The sequence below is a fragment of the Halichoerus grypus genome, chromosome 10 (genome assembly GCF_964656455.1).
Source record: "Halichoerus grypus chromosome 10, mHalGry1.hap1.1, whole genome shotgun sequence".
Taxonomy (NCBI): Eukaryota; Metazoa; Chordata; class Mammalia; order Carnivora; family Phocidae; genus Halichoerus; species Halichoerus grypus.
In genome coordinates this window covers 31,868,805-31,890,385 of record NC_135721.1, presented here as the reverse complement: position 1 = coordinate 31,890,385, position 21,581 = coordinate 31,868,805, and the positions used below count along the sequence as shown (strand labels likewise).

At 38.1% G+C, this 21,581-nt stretch overlaps 1 protein-coding gene across 16 annotated transcripts in view; it reads left to right on the top strand.

The window, feature by feature from the left end:
• SLC8A1 (solute carrier family 8 member A1) overlaps window positions 1-20,938 on the top strand; it is a 380,628-nt gene extending 359,690 nt beyond the window's left edge. For 13 of the 16 annotated variants that reach the window (XM_078056232.1, XM_078056231.1, XM_078056229.1 and 10 more), the window contains one exon: window positions 411-12,880. In XM_078056232.1, coding sequence (XP_077912358.1) covers window positions 411-787 — 377 coding nt within the window. In that variant the 3' untranslated portion in view covers window positions 788-12,880. Of the gene's footprint in view, window positions 1-410; window positions 12,881-13,599; window positions 18,595-19,899 lie in introns of those variants that run through there. The other 3 variants (XR_013441666.1, XM_078056234.1, XM_078056227.1) reach the window with 3 other exon arrangements.
• Window positions 20,939-21,581: the final 643 nt, after the last annotated feature.

The following is a 21,581-nucleotide window of genomic DNA, read 5'->3' as shown; positions in this document are numbered from 1 at the left end:
GGAGGTTGTTAAAACTGGATTCCTGGGCCCTGGTGATCCTGCTCCATCCCAGCTGGATGGAGACTTGTGCTGTTCACTCTTACGATTCTGATGTCAATGGGCCATGATCACTCTGAAAAGTACTGCCCTGCAAGATCAATATGACAAAGAACTGTGGTACTTGTGGGTAAAGAACTTGACCAAGATCATCTGGTCAGTAACACAGCCAACACCAAACCTTTGATTTCTGAGGTCTCGACCCTGTCATCCTAACCACAGGACCAGGACTCCAGAGAACAGCAAAACCCTCTCCTGGCCACTGGGTTTCCACTGGGGGATTGGATCCTAGAGGACGTGGCTGAACCTTCCAGCACACCACGGGCCTCTTTAAAATACCGAGTGTCACTGCCTTTTTTCTTTTTCCTCCACAGACACATTCGCAAGCAAAGTGGCAGCCACCCAGGATCAGTATGCAGATGCGTCCATAGGGAACGTCACCGGCAGCAACGCGGTGAACGTCTTCCTGGGGATCGGCGTAGCCTGGTCCATCGCTGCCATCTACCATGCAGCCAATGGGGAACAGTTCAAAGTGTCCCCTGGCACGCTAGCTTTCTCTGTCACTCTCTTCACCATTTTTGCTTTCATCAATGTGGGGGTGCTGCTGTATCGGCGGAGGCCGGAAATCGGAGGTGAGCTGGGTGGGCCCCGGACTGCCAAGCTCCTCACGTCCTGCCTCTTTGTGCTCCTATGGCTCTTGTACATTTTCTTCTCCTCCCTGGAGGCCTACTGCCACATAAAAGGCTTCTAAAGGAACAATCAGATATAGTAAATTTATATATATATATACGTATATATATACATAAAATATTATGTATAATGAACAGAGGAAACTGACATTTGTCATGTTCACTTACCTGCTGATGGAATCCAGCTTCAAGAGCAGACTCTGTGCTAGGGCCGAAGTGAGAAACCATCACCTCCCATTCCCAGGGGCATCGTCACATTGAACAAAGGCGTGGAGAAAGGGGCATCTGTGCAGCTCAGCCTAGAAGGACTGTGTTCTCTCCAGGTTCATAAATCGTTGAGTCTTTGATTTTGTTTTCTGTTTCTGCTTGGTTTCGGTGGGGGCTGGGAGGTGGCTGATGTTTGACTTCTGTGTTCTGTCGTTTTGTTGGGAGGGTCAAAGTTTTTGTTTCTCTTGTGGGAGGTGATGACCAATCTAAATGCAAATGGGTTTTTGGTAAAAATTTAAATCATTACAATTACTCTCTCCAAACACTTTGAAAAATTATTTTGGGTTAAGAAAGGATACGGGCATGGAAAAGCAGCATGTCTTCACTAGGTCACTAAATTTCATGCTTATCTCTGGAACATGAGCAGAGGTAAAGCTGCCTCTGAGAAGAAGCATGGGAGCTGAATGCAGCCAGGAAGAGTGATGGTTCTAGATACAGTCGGATATTTAAAGATACGATGCCTGGCACTCTTGTTCAACAGGTACAGGAATAATGTGCCTCGATTCCCAAGAACATGCAAAATCATTTATTTCTTATCTCCTTAGCTCTGGACTGTGATTAGCAAGGCCCTTATTCTGGTTTTCCAGCCTGGCTAACCGCCCCCCGCCCAGGCCCCCATCCCAAACCTCCTCCTCCTGCCCACCACCTCTCATGCAAACAGGAATAACCCCACTCAAAAAGCATATCATCCTTTTCCATTTGCATCACTGTGTCCCAGTCCCATGTTTGCTGTCGCCTGGGATCATTCGTCGGTTTTATTTTCAAAAGTATCCATGGCTTGCACAGTCCTGTTCCAGTCATGACTGAACATTGGCTCCTTCTTCATGTGCCTGTTTGGGAATGTTGTTGTGATACCTGTTACACAGTGCATGGATGAAAAACAAAATAAGCGTATCTGTATATAGTAGAGTATAGCGTATACTGTTCTCCCATTCAGCAATGTTGACTGGACATTGAAGACATAAGTGAGTTTCCTTTTCACCTGAGTCGTAACTTTCGTGTTGTTATTGAGTTTGATTTTACTAGGGATAAAAGGAGAAAATGGCTTATTGTTCATGGACCTGCACATTCATTTCTAAGAAGCAATAACAGTTCACTGGGAAGTTAAAGCTATTGAGAGGACAGCAGGCAAACTACCAAGTATCTTCATGGAAAATTAGCCATGTGGAATACACCAGAGGCCTCTAAACAGTCACCTGTTGATTCTGGAAGGCCAAGAAGAGAGGTATAGAGCAGTGGCTGGATTCTATGTGCCCGGGCTTTGAGAGCCTCCATTTTCATGACACCCCTGCCCCTAAAGTATTTATTTCACTTCTGCTCTGTCTGGCACAGATGGTAGATAGTGGTTTGTTCATTTTATTTTTTTATGTAAAAGGCTATTTTGAGCCCTGTTTCTTTCATCACCCAGACTCCTCTGATTGTATCTGCAGTTCCTGAGTAGGAAAGGAGCCAGGGAGACCAATGGGCCTTTACAAGTGCATCTTCTGTACTTATGACTAAGGAATAAGCAATTAAATGAGATTAGTGCCTCCCAGGAGGATTGCGCTGGGAGGTTTTTCACCCTGGAAAAGGAATGGCTCTTTCTATCTCAAAATACCAAAGAGCAAGGATAAACCCAACATTCCAAAGTAGTGAATCCAGTAATGAGGAAAAATGGAATGACGTTGGTCCCGTCTCAGAGACTTCTCTATCTATAAAGAATCCCAGGCCAGAGACACCACTGGCCCTTTGTATTGATTCAAAGATACTTAAGAGATAAAAGCTGTTCAGAGTTATTTCCTCTTTTTCTACTCAGTAATCATGATCATTCATCATTTAATAAACATTTGGTGACTGAATAATTAAATGCTGGTTACTACTCAATATGCCAGGTACTGTGCTACTCTTGGGGCCTAAACCATGAACAAGATAGCCCAGATCCCTGCCCTCAGGGGGCTCACAGCTAATGTGATTGCTATTTCCATGGGTAAAAGTTAGCACAGCCATATGGAAACAGTTTTATCTTGCAAGGAAAAACACAATTACAAAACTCTTAACATAAACATGTTGAAAATGTACCAATACAGTTGTCCAAATATCTAAGATTTTAACCAAGAGATAAAGCACAGGTTAGGGGAAGCATCCTATGTATCCTTGGCTGATCTTGCAGATATATACACCTCCCCATTGTAAGCCAAGAAAGGCAATCATGTTGGTGATCCAGATGACTGAAAAGGTCCAATTAACCCCAGCTTTTATCTTTGTTGGTCAACAGTACTTTTCTACGCCCCACACTCTACAGTTCCTCGTATCTCCAGGAGACTCACCCCAGCAGGCCATGGCCCAACACTGTGGGTCTAAGTCTTTTGGGGGCACATTCTAACCCTTTTTTTTTTTTTTTTAAGATTTACTAAATGGAAAGCTAGCCTAGAAAACACCAAGTAAATGTAGTCCAAGGATGTAGGTTGTTTAAACATTAGATTTTGCACTCAATTTTAGCCATATTTGGAACGTCGATAATCCCATAGCAAATTTTCACAGAGGACTTTCAGAAATTCTTGCCATTGAATTTTAATTTCAAAGCTTTTTGGTTTGTTTGCTTTTTCAAGTTTCATGTTATAGGGAAAATATGATTCTGATTGTTCAGAGTTGTTAATAATTGTAGTTGTGTAAAATTATTTCATTTTATTTTGTGTGTATTGTGCACAGCTTTAGGGGGGAAGTGCACGAATTGTGCCGTTCCTTATAAATGGTACACATTATTGACACAGACAAATAAAGTTTCTAATTGTTTCTGATTTAATCACTAGTGATACAGCATAATCTGTATGGAATGTTTCCTCTCATTGTCATTGACTTCATTTTTGTTTTCATGTTTTGAAGAAATAAAGACCAAAAAGGTATTATTGTGCAGTTGGTATCCTCATCCAAAAGAAAGAAATAGATACCCAGTATTCAGACTCTTGCAAATGTCAACGCTTTGGTCATACAAGGTTTCCTTTTTAATGTCCCAAGAGAGCAGAGTGTGAGAATATGTGTCTATCTGATGGTACGGAGATAAATGTTGGATGTTTCTCCATTTCACTAATTTTTTTTTTTTTTTTACATCTTTTAGTACCACTTTATCCTTTCTGCATCCAAGAACATGAACCTATAAACAGTTACACATCAGACCACTTTTTAGCAGAATATTACAGCAAATAAATCAAGCCCAATGAAAGTGATCAGAAGTAACTAGTTGTTTCCTAAGGGATACTTAGTATCATATACTATATTCCTCTTGATTCCCAAAAGAACTTCCTGTAATAATTTCTGATTAATTACCTGTTATTGACTTTATGTATCATATAGTCAATAGTATAGGAAGAGGCGACACCAGAAATCAGCATTTGTGGAAAAAAAAAAAAAGTGACCTCTCATTTGTGTACTTATTTGCAAGTCTACATTAATATCAGTGGATTCAGTTCTTATAATAGAATCTGTCCACTGTGTACATGTAAATGATAATTTATTCATCTGATCATCTTTTTAAAATTTGCTTTGAATTCATTATGTCTATATATGATTATGTGTGGCACGCTTTCACATATGAAGGAAATAAGGTATAATTTAAATATTTTCTTGGATCAACAATTAATGTCTCCTAGTTACCAATCTTTGGTTTAACACAAAATGAGCAGCCAACATTTATTTCTTTAAATACCAAAGACAGTAATTCAATGACCAGAGTAGTCTTCACTGTTTAACTACCCTTCAACAAAATGTCATGGCTCAATGATTCGCAACCTCTTATAAGCTAATTTTAGTTCAAAGATAATGAATGATTCAAGCCCACCACCACTGAAGATTTCAGAGAGCTTTGCTTTCTATACAGAATAAAAGCGACAAGTAAAACTGTTTTTCAAAGAAAAAAAAAAAATGCTCTTTTAAACCACCCTGCAGGTATTCTGATAGGTGGATCCCATTCACAATGACAATCCCTAACACAGCGTCTTTCCCCCAGTGGTCTCACAGGTAACAGAAGCACTTTGCCTTTTCCACACAGGGCTAGATTCCTTGTTGATTCCCCAGCCCAGGATCCCTGATCCTAATCTGTCAAAATAGAGATTGACTGGTTTGTTCTACATATATCTGCAATTAGAAAAACAATAAATTTCCTCCGGTAGATGATGAAGCCTTCCATTCTCTAACAGTGACAAAACATCACCTTCTCAAGAATGTAAATCAGCCCCTTTAAGACTTCTTTTAAAAAGTGTTTCCTGGTTCAAGATGTAGAGTGTCTCTTTTGATTCTGGTTTTCTGTCTCTGATCTTGGGCAGTTGCATTCAGAGCAAGTATAGTTTCGTAACTTCAAGAACATTTGGCCATTTCATGATTGACAATGCACAACCTTAAATCTCTCCCAAATTTACAAGTGGCACTCACAGCTTTTGTTATAGTAATCAATTCCCTTGGCAAAAGCATTGTAGCTGTTGGTAAAATGTAGCATTTTAACTGATAAACGAGTGAATTATGTAGAAGAGCTTCACACAATCATATTTGTCTTACAGAGAAAGAAAGATGCTGTTATGAGTGCATTTATTAGCTTTCCTTCAGATCTACCTACAGATTTTTGTTAATGGACTGTATTTCTGCTCTTCAATATTACATTTCAATCACTTCTAGCTATGTTGTCTTCCACCCAACACATTGTAAGTGTTCGGTGGTCCAGATGGTATTCCACCTACAAGGACATAGGGAGGGGAAACAATTGCACTAGTTAGATATTTCATTGTTGGAGCTTAATCAGGCCAGGGTTAATCACCTCCCAAGACAGAGAATGTCCTATAGAAAGAACAACCACTGAGAGCTAGGTCTCCCAAGGGAGAGCACACTTCAGCTTTCCAGCCCACAAGAACTAGTGAGTAGCTTCCTATGACTTCTCCCCCTGCCTGCCAAGATGTCCAAAAAGATGTCCTCAGAGGCTCTACCAATTTTCACTTTCATCAAAGTTCCTCTGATTTAATCTAAGGGACCTTTAAATAAACAGTCATTCTATATATTACTATTTTGATGTATTTGTAGGAAAGAACATTACTTCATAACTTCAAAAGGCAACAGGACTTTGTAGTTCAAACCACAACTCATATCTTTACAAGGAAGACTTGCTTGTCCAGAATCACCCTATCTGTAATCAATGAAGTACTTGACCTACTCACATTCTTTAGAATCATGCTGTCCTAACTTTATCAAAGATCTGGAGAGGGATTCACTTTGAAATAAGCAATCTTAGTCTTTCTTTTCCCTAATTCCAAACATTTGTATTTCTTCCATGCTTATTCCCATCCTATTCATCACCCTTAGTAATGCTCACTATTACCTCTCAGCAATGGAGAGAGGCTCATGATAAAGTGCTCTGGGCATGTTTTTCTGAAAGTGAACTTATCATAGGAAGAAACAAATATAATGGCATTCTACTTGGAAAACAATCATTTGGTATGTATCTCTACATGTTTGTTTAGGAGAGATTATACCCTATACCTACCCACTACAGCAGTATTGATTTTCCTTTCTGGATCACATTTTTCATGCTTCAGTGCCATCTACCTAGCCTTTTATCCTATTGATAGATGTAGGTATGGATCAGGATTAAGGAGCCCGCCCTAACACACACAGACACACACTCACACTCAACTCCTATGAAAGTTTCTACAAAGAAGGATGTAAACATAGAAAAACATAATGTATAGCTTCCATGCCTCCAAAAAATATGAGTGGGTCAAATGTTTATCTGTGGGTATTATATTCCTGATATGAAAATGATAGTAAAATTTCACAATAAGCAAACACACCAAAAGAGAAATTAGCTAACTTCAATTTACTGACTCGATTTTGACAGTTAATGAACAGCCCAGCCCTCCTAATTTGTTGACTGCAAAGACAGATCTACCTAGCCAAATCCAAGAATGTACTGGGGGTGACAGGGGACTTAATATACTAGCAGCCCTCTATATTGGAAATTGTTTATTCACCAAGGAGGATCTGGCCCAGAGATTTCCAAAGACCTCTCTCTACATTCCCAAGTTGAAATAACCCACTTTAAATTCACAGAACTTTTTATTAGACCCCTTGAACCCACATGGTAGGACAAGAGATAAATTCTCTAGGGAGAGCTTTCTTAAAAATGTGATTCTGTTTGTTATGGCCCTATTTTCTCATGTGAAGATCCTATTCTTTCCAATTGGAAGGAACAATTCTAATAACCAAATATAAAACCGCTTTTCAAAATGTTTCACTTAAAAAATTAACTTTATAAATACTTAAGATAAAAGTTATATGACCTAGCCAGTTCAGAGAAAAATAATTTTCTCTATACGTACATTTCTCTACCTTCTTATACTTATCTTAACATTAAACTTTGAAAAATGCTCCAAAGAAGAAATCTTGAAAGATTTTACATTCTAATAATGTTCGTGTAAGTGAATAATATGGCTAAAATAATGTTTTAGGTGATGATTACCTATGTTTTGACAGAACACACTTAAAAATGAGAGAATTTAGCACAAATGTGTGAGGTAATATTTCATCACAGATTACTCTTGTCTAAAATATTTGAAAATCATTAACCCTAAGGAAGATAAATTTCCAGTTTCCAAAAACAATAGTACAATTTCAGCTTGTGATCTGTTTTGATATGAAAATCAAAGCTGGGCATACATAACTTTTGACTTTGGCAACCTCCCCCCCCCCCCCAGAAAAAAGTATGCTTTGGGCCCTTTTCCATAATATTGAGTTATTTTGTGGAATACACTGGATCTATACAGGTGTCTCATAAAAAGGCCTTCAATGATTTCCCTTTTTTTTTTTAGGCCAAGAAGTTTCTAAATTTTAGAACTTGACAATTTAATTTATAAAAGGCTGATTCCATTTTGATGTTATTAACATTTCAGAATTTTAATATTTTAAATAATCATCAGATGGGATATTGAGCTTGAGTCTAACCCAAATAAACAATAAAGCCCAGAAAGACCTACCCGTAGTTAAAAGGCTTCTTAAACACTGGCCTTTTCATGCAAAGCAAATAGAAGGGCTGTTTTTGACCTTTTTTTTTCTACCGGAGGTTACCATTTCAACGAGTATAAAAACAAAAAGTATTTGAAATGGTAGTTTGAAGATTATTTTTATAAGAATTAGACACAGTTTCAGCATTAAATCTCCTCTATCCCATCTTTTCCTAGGGCACAGAGATACATACATAAATACAAAAACAGACAATGTATGTCAAATAACTTGAACTACAATTTTGGATGTCTAAGATTACCCTAAAAGCTCATGTCAGGTTAAGTATTCCTTTTATCACATGTCTTTTATAAATGAAAAAAGGGAGAGAAATACAGAAGGAAACACATTCCTGATTTTCTTTTTTGTGAAAGATGCAAATTCAAAGTTGTTTGAAAACTGCCTAGAATGTTAATTATATGGATCCTTCTAAAAACATAAGTAGATCTTTCAAAGAAAAAAAATTCATTTTTCTTCCCTTCATTTAGCAAGCATTTCTGATAGAAAGTCTTTAGGATCAATTAGGGCGCCCCTCTGACTTTTCCAATTACCCTCTGTTATTTGGAGGGTGTTGAAAACCGCTCTTGAAAAAAATTATGCTCGTCTAGGTCAAATCCTGGGGGACTAAAAGGCTGAGATTTTGTATTTTCCCTGGCAACATAGCACTGAGCAGGCAGGCTCCCATACATCACTTGACATTTTCTAGAAATGTGTTTTGGCACAACAGGAACGAAGGAATGAGACTCCTACCCACTTCTGCCATAAAATCCTAATCATTTACCACCACAGATCCTCCACTAGCTATAATTTACCTTAGATATTTTCACTGAAGCAACCCTCAACTTTCATATACACTGGTTGTGTGGTGCCTAGCATTTTCCCTCCAAGATCTTATTAATAGGCAAACTAACTCTTTCAACTAAGGAGTAATGAAATTTCTCCAAGGGGTCCAGTCAGGGTGAGGAGTGAGTAGAGAGAGGGGTAGTAATATTGATGTCAGGTCATTGGAGCCTATTTAACCAACTGCTTCATTACATATTGGACCTCGTTTGGGACTCTATTAGAAATACTGGAAGGACTTTATCTTATTGCTATTTCAACAAAATTTTTGTGGTATTGGATCTAAGTAAAGGATAACATCATGCAAAATCTGAAAGTCCTTTATTAGCTCTGTTATTGTTACATTTTCTAAGAAAATATTATCTTTGAAGTTGCAATCTAAAGTTCTTAAAAACAACAAGGATTGTGCTGCCATTAGTAATCCCTTCGGAAATTTGACACTTCAAGTCTTCTTTGAGACAGATGATACTGTGGTAATGTATGCATGTGGCTTAAAATATTCTTGATAGTCTCAGGTTGTCCTCACAGAGCTGCATAGATTTACTTTTTAAAAAATGAGTCTCTTTCTCATCAAAATGGATTGGGAAGTTCTCCAACCACTGGTTTCATTTTGTTGAAAAAAGGAGTCTAGCACCCAAAGAAGCTATGAACAGTAGGGTTACATCCACAACCCTTCTTCTATGCCCCTTTGCATATTCCTGACTCTTAATCCCTGTGGCACAGCTTTCAGAAACAACTGTAGGTGATGGGAAAGCCAAAAGAAAAGGGTTGTGCTCACTTTCAAAATGGACTAAATCTGCTTATCACCTTGAAACTTTTGCTTAAATTTTGAAACTTTAAACACCAAGAGGGATGCTTTTAAATGCCAATTCTGAAGTCAAGATCACATTTTTTGCAAAGCCATAAGGAAAATGTATGTTAATTACTGAGACATGGGATTTAGTAACATCAGTGCCCAACCCTTGCTCTCCCTGCATCCCATTCATACAGTATTGAGAGGCAAACAAGCAGTTGGGAAGGGGAGAGAAATCACTATCAATGTCCTAAGTCATATCACCATTCAGTTACTAGATGGGGTCAGGAACTAGACAAAATAGATGGGACCAATACTAGTTCTCGAGTCTGACCACCACCCTTGCTCACCCCCATTATGGATATGGTCTGTGAACATTAGAACAATGCCAGAGTATTCTTTTCACTTAATGTGAATATTACCTACAACGATTCCTCTCTGCTCTGAGCCAGGCTGTTTTGTTTGATGCAAATCTTTCCAGAGTCGTGCAGCTCAATCAGATACTTGTTGTCTGGCTGGAGAATGAACTGGTCTTTTCAAACTGGTTGCCATGGACCCAATTTTCAAAAACACTAAGAAAGCAGCATAGCCAAGTGGATTGGACCTAGCAAGGAGTCTAAACTTAAAGGAGTGCAATCTTGTATTTTTTCTTCCTGGCCAGTACTCTAACCCTCCAACTCTAGAGCTCGTTTCATTAGTAAGATGAAAATAATAGTTTTGTTGCTATTTAGGAATCATACCTCTTTAGAACTTGACACTTCCATTAACCAAAACCAGAACCATATGTAGTATTATTAGGACTTTACCCAAAGACAGTTTTCTGCTGTAGAGAAACCAGAACTGGTTTGGGTCCCTTTAAAACAGACAAGATATTTAATAACATTCGAAGACAATGAAAAAGGTTCAGCACAGGCTTCTGGGTTAAAGGGGAGGGCAGAGCTTCTGACAGGCTCTTTTGATGTTTTGTTCTTCCTTGTAAGTTTTTATCTGTCATGGTTCCCAGTGGAGTATTTCCCCACACTTATTCTGTGGGAGGATACTGACATAGCCCCAGACTTTGCCTTTTATTTCCTAATTCTCCCAGGAGAAACAGCCATTCCTTAGCTTCTAATACAAAGAAACAAGAAAGAAACGACAGCTGCCTCACTGGTTGACTCACAAGTTTTGTACAAAAGTGGAGACCATTCAGAGTATCTTAATAAAGTATTTGAGGAAACATTTCCAACTCCTAATCAAAAGTCAGAAATTGCTTTGACACTAGGATCTTAAATGTCACTTTATCTTCCTGCCTGGTCCTCACAAATCAATAAGGGTTGAGAGATACAGAGTGTGCTTGGACGGTGCTAATCAATTAAAATTCAGATCTGGATACTGGGGCTAGATAAATATCAAATGGCAAATTACCTGAGAAAAAAAAATCAGAAGTTAAACCAAAGAGGGCAGAAAATTAGTCAACTTAGCAACTATGTCTTCCAGAATTGTTGATTCACTTTATATCCAGTCAAAACTTTAAAAAAAAAAACATCTATATAGTCAAGGCTGTGGAACAATTTTTAAATCAAATGTCAGAGTCTATTTTTTTCAATCCTACAATTCTACAAACCTCAAGCATTTATTGTGTGCAAAGTATTGAATTATGCACCCTGAGAAGATATGAAGAATTCAAGACAAAGTAGTTTTAAGAAAATTAACACTAGGGGCGCCTGGGTGGCTCAGTCATTAAGCATCTGCCTTCGGCTCAGGTCATGATCCCAGGGTCCTGGGATCGAGCCCCGCATCAGGCTCCCTGCTCAGTGGAAAGTCTGCTTCTCCCTCTCCCACTCGCCCTGCTTGTGTTCCCTCTCTGACTGTCTCACTGTTTCTCTGTCAAAAAATAAATAAAATCTTTTTAAAAAGAAAGAAAGAAAATTAACACTAGTCCTGAATTCAGTTAAGAAGAGGCCATGTGGCACTCAAATTAACCTTCCATTTTGTTGGAAACATTTTATCAATTTCAGACTGCTTAATGGAGCCATTCTGAAATCTTTCAAGAAGCTTTTCTTTAATAGAAATAGAAATACTAATTTTCTTAACTTCATAATCAAAAGATTAACTTCATAATCTTTCACCAATGAGATAAATGATTTCAGACTCAACTAACAGATCCTGAGTCTACAATGAGCCAAACTCTGTGTGAAGTTGACCTATGGTCTTTCACATTTCCAGTTGAAAAAAACTGATTACAAAGATCATTTGTCTCCCCATTCCTGAATTTTTTTCTATTGGGTGTTGATACTAAGACATCACTGGATTTTCTTTACTCTGCCTATTGCTCTTTTGACTTTGAGGCATCTGGCTATATTTCAGTCAGTTACAACTCCAGCTGTCATATTTTAACAGCCAACTAGAAGAGACTTCAGTCCCCACATCTGAATACACAAGGTTCTCTTCATTTCAAAATCAAATAGTCATCAGAGAAGAGACCCAAAGGCTCTCCTCTTTTGAAAATTAGTATTTGTTTCAGAGGGTTATGAATCTTCGGCTCTTTCTGAACTTGAATTCCCTCATCATTAAAGGAGGGACTTTACCTTTAGCTTGCTTTCCCAGAACACATCAAGCCCTACATAATCTGTGGTTCCCTGTTACCATCCACTGGGTATGGATGAAGGTGCTTTCCACTGTGAATCAGTTTCTCCTCATAATACCTGATTGCAAGTGTCAAGCCAATAAAACCACATTAAGTCTGATGGGAATTTAAAGGTTTATTTTGAAATAATTCTTGTGAGCTGCTAGAAAAAAATTTCCCTTCCCAAACAGAGAGTGAAAAGTTTCTCCCTTTGGGGTAAACTTACAATAGAAAATTTAATGAGATTGGAATGGATTCCACATCAGTGACCTTTATAAGGCTGAATCCACTATCCTTCTAAATGTAAACTTTAAGTTCACACAATTTCCCATAATAATTCCACTTACTTTTCATTCTTTGTACTCAATGACAACCTTTTAGGAGAGAGACTGACAGCAGTTATTTTATACTAAAGTAAGTGAATACAAACAGGATATGTGTTGACCAGAGAGAAAGATATTAAAAGATTGTAAAGGAAGATGAAAAAGGAATTTCATTTGCTCCAAATTCAACTCTTTCTCAAGCCTCCCTTGTTACAGAGAAAATGACCACTCAAAAAGCTTTTACAAAGACTTAAATCCCACCCCTAGCAATCATCTGGTTTGCCCACAGCGCAACTGCCTCATTAGCAATCTGAAATTACACACAGTTGGAGAAAATATAGCAAGAGAATTTAGGCATTGCCATGGGGAAAAGAAAAAGCAACCATGGTGAACTCTGCTTATATAAACAAAAAAATGTTTTAGTGGAATAAACGTAAGCTTTCTCTTGAAGAAATCCCAGTTAGAATGTCATTAGAAATGGCAAAACCATTTCAACATCATAACAGTCATATATTCCAGCTTTATTAGCACTGAGGCACGACGCCAAATTTGTCAGGGGGAAAGGTAAACAAACATTCCCAGCACTGTAACAGATAAAGTGATCTCATGAACCTCCCTGTTGAGAGAAAAAAAATAGGTAATATATTTCTGTAACTATATTAATGTCTATGACTTCCACCTAGGGAGAGAATGATTTTTTCCTTCTCATTACTAATCTTTATATAGAGCTGCTGTTCAGTTGCAGTAGGCATGGTATTTTTATATTTTGATAAGTCCCTCACATTGACTTTGACCCCTATTTCACATTTGATTAGGAGATCCTAAATTGGAAAGGTAGGATTTTCTGTCTTTTTTTAAACAAATCTGCACCATAAGCATTTTCTAAAGATGACTGCCTTAAGCCATCTAAGTGGTTCTGTCAATCAGTGGTAGGTGCTTAGTGTAAGGCAGAGAAGCTGTGAATAGATTGAGACTCCCTTATGCATAGGCACCTGCTCATTCAGACCCTCATGTCTCTTCCCCCTCAAGTCCTTGTACCAATCCGGTCTCTTGAACTGACCCAGCTCCACCTGTCAAACAAATGGCAGTCTCTACGTGCGCTGACAGTTTGTTCAACTTAATTCCTCATCAACTGAATTTCTCTGACGTTCTTGCTCTCTCTTTACTCATGCAGGTAGGTCCTTACATTTGATATACTTTAAAAAAGATTTTACTAGAAAAAAAAATCAACAAAACTTTGTGCTCAGTGAAGAAGCTGTGAACAAACTTTACTATTATGTTAATCACCTTGAGGTAATAGGGAGAATATCACCTGTGTGGCAAGAGAGAACCTTAATGCTATTACTAAAATAATACCCTCTGCAGGGAAACTGTAAAGTCTTCTACAAAGCCTTTCAAAGGCGGCCTGGGTAGCTCAGTCAGTTGAGCATTCAACTCTTGATTTTGGCTCAGGTAATGATCTCAGGGTTGTGAGATCGAGCCCCATGTCAGGCTCCGTGCTGGGGTGGAGCCTGCATAAGATTCTTTCTCTCCCTCTGCCCCTGCCCATCTTCTCAAAAAAAAAAAAAAAGCCTTTTAGAGACTCAAATTTAATGGTATGGAAAAATATTCCCTTCAGAGGCAGGTCATAGGTTAGAGCACAAGTCTGATTCACATTTTACTTAAAGGTTTGCACTTAAACTGCTGAACCTCTCTTTCTCTAATATTAAATTAGCATCTATTGAATCTGTCCCTTACCTACATTATAAAAATGTCTTGTGGGGGGTGGGAGATCTAATACCGACCTTCACCTTCCACATGGAAAAGCTTTGTCCTGGGAGCACATTAAGGTGATTTGGGTGACTACAGTGTGTTCTAGAATAAACTACTGCAGTGATTCTTAACATTTGGTCCCCAACAAAGCAGTATCAGCAAAAACCTTGAAATTTGTTATTTATGTAAATTCTCTGGTCTTACCAGAGACCCCAGCCCAGACCTATGAATCAAATTCTAGAAGTGGGCCCAGCAATGTGGCCTCTGACAAGCCCTTAAGGATGATTCTGGTGCATGTTCAAGTTTGAGAGCTACTGAACAGTGCTCTGAGAGGTCCAGGAAAGTTAATGTTGCCAATAAACTCTGCTTTCTCAGAGGAAAAAGCGTAAAAGCTAAAATGGCAGATTCCATGTGGGCCCAAAACATTCTGATATATGGACAGAAATGTTCACTGTTTGGACTTAAAGTATAATTTGGAGGCAAATTATTCCTTACAAATATTCTTTCCTGGCATAACTGAGTTTCAGGCAGACTCTCCAGAGAGATTCCTAATCAAGTTTTCTAGTTCTTTCAAAAAGCCAACAACTAATCTGCTTTGCTTGACTGGCCCAGGGCCCCTAGAATGACCTTGGACACTTTTCTCTTGATTGATGAGCTCTGGACCATTTGCCTTAATGCTACACCACCATGTACCAGTACTAAGTTATACTTAATGACACATTCTACTGGTTTAAAGACTAGGTGTAAACTGATTAAGCTAAAATGACTACTGGTTATGAGTGAGTTTTGGTTTAGAAGATAGTTTCAAAGGTCAGTATGGCTTATCAAACCCGGAAACCACAGACAGTGTAGACACCATCCCAAGTCCCTCAGGAGCTCCTTTCTAGGCTCTGTCATTTGAATTGGTGCAGGAATGGAGTGGAGAATCAGCAAGTGACTTTGTTTATAGTCAGGTCTTGCAAAGAGGTCTTGCAAAATAGAACTTAAGATTGTTATTGTGTGTGTACATGTGTGTATGTTTCCTAAAATCTCACCTGTAGAGATCACACGTATAGGTACTTAAAACATCCATATACATTTTGCCCCCCTTTTTGAGGGATTCAGAAAAGTAATTCAAAGTGTACAAAAGGCAGCCTAAAATGGAGGCTTAACAATGATATTCTGGAGAATTCTATAACTGTCACTCACTCCAGGCCTCCCTTCAAAGGAGTCAGTTTGTCAGATATTTTGGAATGACTGCTTTTTCAGGAATTACTGAAAAAGAATAACTGATACATCATAATGTGTTCTGCCTGCTTCTCTAAAAATATGTGCTCCTCTCCTGTTGCTGGTCAAAGTTTGAGCATTTGAGTGTCTGTGTTCTGTCTCCAAGAATATTTCCTCATTGGCTCTTTCCCCATTATCCTATTTCTCTTTCATACCTGATCACCAAATAGCTCTGGCTAAAGCAGTCCCTCCTTCCTCCATCTCCACAATTGTATAGTATCCATTTACACATTCTTTTACTAAAAGTTAAAGTCTAAGAGGATGCTTTCTAGAATAATCATCAATGTCAAGACGTTGGTAATGGGAAGCACACCTTTGGGGGGGGGGCGGCCGTGCTGAATCAGATTGCCTGGAATTCAGCCTCTCCAGAGGGCCTTGACCTTCTTCCAGAACTTGAGAGTCTATTGTGTTATTTTTACACTCTTAAACCCAGGGCAAAGTTACAGTGGTGGCTTTGCTTTAGTCCACAACCCATGGTTTGTGTTATTGGCTCGAGTCCTAAAACCTCGAAAAAAAACCTGGAATAAAAATTTCTTTCAGAAAGAGTAGGGGGAAAAGTTATATGCTCTAAAGACTCTTACTCATGAGGCACATCCAAAAGGCCTTGATATTAGAAGGTAACAGAGAATTGTTTTCGTCTCCCAACAGTTTTGCCTTTCAGGGCCATTCTCGGTGATTTTCCTAGGTCAGTGGTGCAATTCACTATTCCAATAAGCCATAATAATTGTTGGCACAACTTATTACAATGGGACTTTCCTGGGTTTCATCCATTAATTTTTGTAGACAGTAGGAAGCTCACGCTGAGAAGACATTGGTAGCTTCCCAGACAAGGGCAAGGAAAGGAACTAGCCTATTGTCCATACTGTATATATGCTCTGCTCCGTACCACCGCAAGTATTCTAAAGAGGGGCCGATGAGAAAAGAGGATTTAGGCAGGAACCAAATTTAGAACTTTTCTCTTGCCTTTGATGGTTACTGATGGCAAGTCGTTCCCACTGAATAAGCCTGGTAAAGACTTCTATAGTAAACCGAACTCATCCTGAGGCAGAACAGGCAATCCATAAAGAAAAAAGTGGCAGATCATTGGGCAAGAAACCACCTCTCCTGAGGAGGTAATCACAAATCGCCTGCACAGGGCAAAAAAAGGAAAAACCACTTGTTCACATCTTGTATGTGCAGTTTAAAGGACCCATTACAAATAACGTTCAAAGACAGAGAGGGGAAGAGTGGGAAGGAGAGATTAAAAATGGAGAGGAGGCGATTTTACCTTGAAAAATGAAATAAGCAATCCTAATATTCCTCTAGTCGATCCTGAAAATGTTCACATGTCTAAAGCTATTTATAAAGTAACTTCACTGCACTTAGAAATTCCTGAGTGGTGGTATGGCAGTAATACATTTGGATACTTGAGTTTTTCGGGTTTTATTCTTAATGCCAATGAATGTTATCTCTAAACTTGCCATTCTGAGTACACACACACAAACACACGCAACTACATGCACACAGATATTAAGGTAAACGCATCATCTATTACTCATTTTGTAGGAAACACTATGTATAAAAAGATTCCAGTGGATTCGTTCAGTGTATGTTAATAATAACATGTAGTGGGGAATAAAGGTACTCTCATATCCTCCTTGCCGACCATATTGTTAAAATTATAATCTTAAGCAACACTGTTAAAAATGCCTATGTAAAATATCTTCTCTAGTATCAATGAATCGATATATTTTGAATTCAACTTTCAAAAATATGTGCTAAACTTAAATATTTTTGTATCTGTGGTGTTTTCCTATTAACTTACAGTAGTGAACAAGTGACCACACCCCTGATACTGTCAAGAGGGAAAATGTTCTAAATGAAAAGTAAAAGGGGAGGTTATTTATAGTCTTCTGCCAAAGAGCATTGTTTAATGAAAATGTAGGTTCATTTCTTTCATTATGAATGTAATTATAAGAAATGCTCACCCTATCATCCTCTATCTTTTGAAAATCAATGTTTTGTATTCCTGAGGGCCAAGGAAAATACTCTTTAAACCAGTGTAATACACGGACACCTTGGGAATGAAAGGTACAGTAACTTGGATTACCTGCATAATACTGATTAGCAGTCCAACATTCAAGGGCATATATATCAGTCTTCCCTATAATTCTTACACTGCAATGAATCGCTTTTGGGAATTTCAGTTAATTCTTTTAAATGAAAGGCACCAACATTAATGACCTTGTCTAACATTGTCTAACATGGAAGGCATTAACATGTTCCCTTTCAAGCACTGTCGTGACTGGATAGAAATTACCATCTAATCTTCTCACCTAATCATCTCGTGTAAGTTAACTCCAAGGTCTAACAATGTTGCATAGAAGGCTGACAGACTATGTGTACCAGGGACATTTAATTTGTGCAGTTAGCAAGAACTAGCCATTTACAAAATATATTCAACTATTTGTAAATAAAAATTTTGATTCCTATAGTTTTGTTCAAACTGCTATCTTTTAAAATACTTAGATTTTATTTGAATTTTGAAAATAATCTGTTATAAGTTAGATGTTGCTTTTTGACTCTGTAATTCAATGTACACTCAGCCATATTCCTGTGGGGAAATATCAGTTCTATTGACTTTCTTGGCATGAGCCAGAGATTCATAGTTTCTTTAAGGACTCTAAGTATGAGACAAAACCAAAATTAAATACTAGTGAAGAAGTTAGAAACCTATTGTATAAAATGTATTTTTTAAATCTTAAGATATATGTGATTTACACTGCCTGTTAATCTAGTCTCTTTGTGAAATAACCACAGCATAATATTTGTTAAGACTCTTAAACACCAAATATTTGTGATGTTTGTATAGCACCGTTGTTATAACATGTGATTTCAAATGGTAAGCATCTTTGTTGTAATCATGTGAGCCCACAGAATTCCTGCTGTTATGTACAACCAGCTCTCAGAATTCAGATTTCCTGCAGCTGCTGTATCACCAATAAATGAGAATTGTGGAAAAAAAAATTTTTAAAGAATTGAGTTTATGCTCACTGTGCATTTTCCTAATGAATGAATTCAGAGAGTTTTATTTTTACCAGAAATGCTCTCTCTCAGTCAGTAAATACAACTGCTGATTTCAACCATACTATCATTTCAACGGTTTCTATATTCTTGATCTAACTACCCAAAACTGGAAGCTTATTGCAAGGTGTGTCCTAACAAATGTACAATAAATGACTTTTCCTGCATGCTGCCTGAGATATGTTGTAATTTGAAATGTCTTATAAAAAAAAACCTACATATTTCTTAACCCAAAATTGAACCGGCAATATTTCTCATGCGTATAATTGGTGAAATCAGAAGCACTGTCTGTCATACATGTTCTATGTGACATTTAATCTTGTTAAACTGTAATCTACGAAGTAGTCGCTGCCTGAACTAGTCAATTCTGTACGAATCATTGTCTTAACTGTTTTCTAATGGCTAATTGTAAATTAGCCATTCATTTTTTTAATCAACTTTTATGTATCTTCAGTGTGACTCCATTAACTAACCTGAAACAAAGAAGAATCAAAGCCTTCCTTGTCATAGTCCAGTCCAAGGCTCAGGGACAGTTCAGCTAGGCAAAAATCCATTCATTCATCCAGCAAATATTTATCGAGCATCTACTGTGAATTAGGCTCTATACCAAATATTAGGAGAATTCTCAAGAACCAAAGAAATCACAAACCTCTATCTCCCAGTGAAAAATTCCTGACCTCCGCCTAGACCATTCTTCCATAATCTCCATGGAATTAAGAAATTATTTTGTTTCTCCTATATTATAACAAAGATAGAAATTACCCAAGGAAAGATCTTGTATTAAAACACAGTCCATCTGGCTCAAGAAAATGCAACTATCACAGAAGTAATGTCTTAAAGTCATATTTAAAAATAAATTAAAATAAAACCCAATTTAAGGGATTTAACCCTGACTCTGGAAGAAATGCTTAAAAGGTCTCCCCTTGAAACCTGTATATTGTGTTGGTTTTAAAACATTAAGGTTCTTTGTTAACATTTCCTAAAATGGTGTCCCTGCAGGGGATTAAGAAATCCTGTGAAAGAGGAGGAAAATGGCTAATGAAGGGATATTTATCTACATAATACCACAGAAGGGAACACACCTAGGATGTTTGCTCAATGACATATTTCCTTACATGTACCATGTCTGTTTCCCACTTTTTAAAAGTGCTTGTGTGTGTCACCCACTCACTTGCAGCCAGATTCACATTTGAAATGTGACACATTCTCATTTTTCTTATTCAAGGAGATGCTGCCTCTGTCTTTCAGGGTGAATTGTTGCTATGACAGAGATAAGGGCGCTTCAGATCCATCCAAGTCAGAAGGCAGGAGATCAAGCATGGTCAAAGAATGAAGCCCAAAGTTCCAAGGCAATGGAATAACTTGGAAGAAATATAAACCTTTGTGATTCCTTCCACTGTGGTGCTTAGGGTAATAAGGTTGACAGGTGCTGTATGCCTTGACCCTGTATCACAAATTAATTTTGGCAGCATCTGAAGTTCCTCTGAACCTGTTGAAACCAATTGTAACTTGCCATTCTCACAGATATTCATTCAGTCATTCATTCACAGTAAATGTGTGCTACTCACTGGAGGTAAGAGTAGATCTATCCATACAGCCACGCATGTACAAGATAAAGCAGCGCTCACAGATGCTGGTTTGCAGAATCAGAAAACTCTGGATTCAAATTCCAGCTTTGTAGTCTAGCCTTGTGAAAATCCCATCACCATTCAGAACCTCAATTTCCTGGTGTATAAAATCAGACTAATAGCACCTGCTCTTCAGGACTATCCTAAGGGTTCAATGAAATAATTAACATTTACTAAATGCCTGGCACACTACCTGATATGCATAAGCCACTCAATAAATGTTAGTTGGTATTTATGTCCTATACAATATTTATGTCCCTTATACCAGTGATAAAATTTCTCTCCTTGACCAAACTTAAGTCGCACTCCTGTGAGACCTCTTCTTGAGAAGGCTCTGACCTTGGGATCTGTCCCTGGCCCACTTAGTCCAGTCTTAGCAAAAATCCTACTGGGTCATTTTAGTGAAAATCCTCCCACCTTGATAGCTGATCAAATTCATCATCCCTCACCCTTGATATCTTAACACCCTGGCCTGCCTTCAGCAAGAATCCTGTTGAGTCAGTCTAGCGAAAATCTACCTAGCTTGGTTGTATCCTCTTAGTAATGTTCCTTCCACTGACCCCCTCTTTGCTTCTTGGCTATACATCCCCACTGTCCTCACTCTATTCAGAGTTGAGCTCAGTCTCTCTCCCCCACTCCTCATTGCAGCAGTCCCCTTCTTGAATAAAGCTTTCCTGTCTTTAACAAGTGTCTGATAATTTTTTCTTTAACACTAGCAACATCTTCCATGCTGAGAGACGAAAAGACCAAATGAGATTAATTCTAACTCTTAACTACTAATTCTAACTACAACAAGTAGCTTTAGCCAACATTTATTGAGTGCTTGCTATCAACCAAGCAATGTATTATATCCCTGTTCCTCATGAAAAACCTCTGAAAAGAGTATAATTTCTGCTGCCTTTTACACATGAAAACTTGAAGCTGAGAGAACTTACATATTTGCCACAAATCACATAGCTACTAAGTGGCAGAACCAGAATTTGAATTCAAGTCTGTCTGACCCCAAAGCTCAAATTTATGATCATTGGGCTATTCTGCCTCTATCAATCTTTAAAGTATCTACTTGGTTTGAACAAACTCCTAAGATGACATAAAATGATAGCAATATCTACCAATATATGCGCAATCACTATGAATAGGTCAAAAAATTCCACATAGATTTGATATACAACTCCACAGTAACAATCCTACATCATTATTATCACAGGTCTTATAACTTGTGACAAGAAATCCTATAGAATGTCGTATCAGTAAAGAGACTCTGGCTAATAGCCCCCAGATGCAAGGAAAGTTCACTAAGCT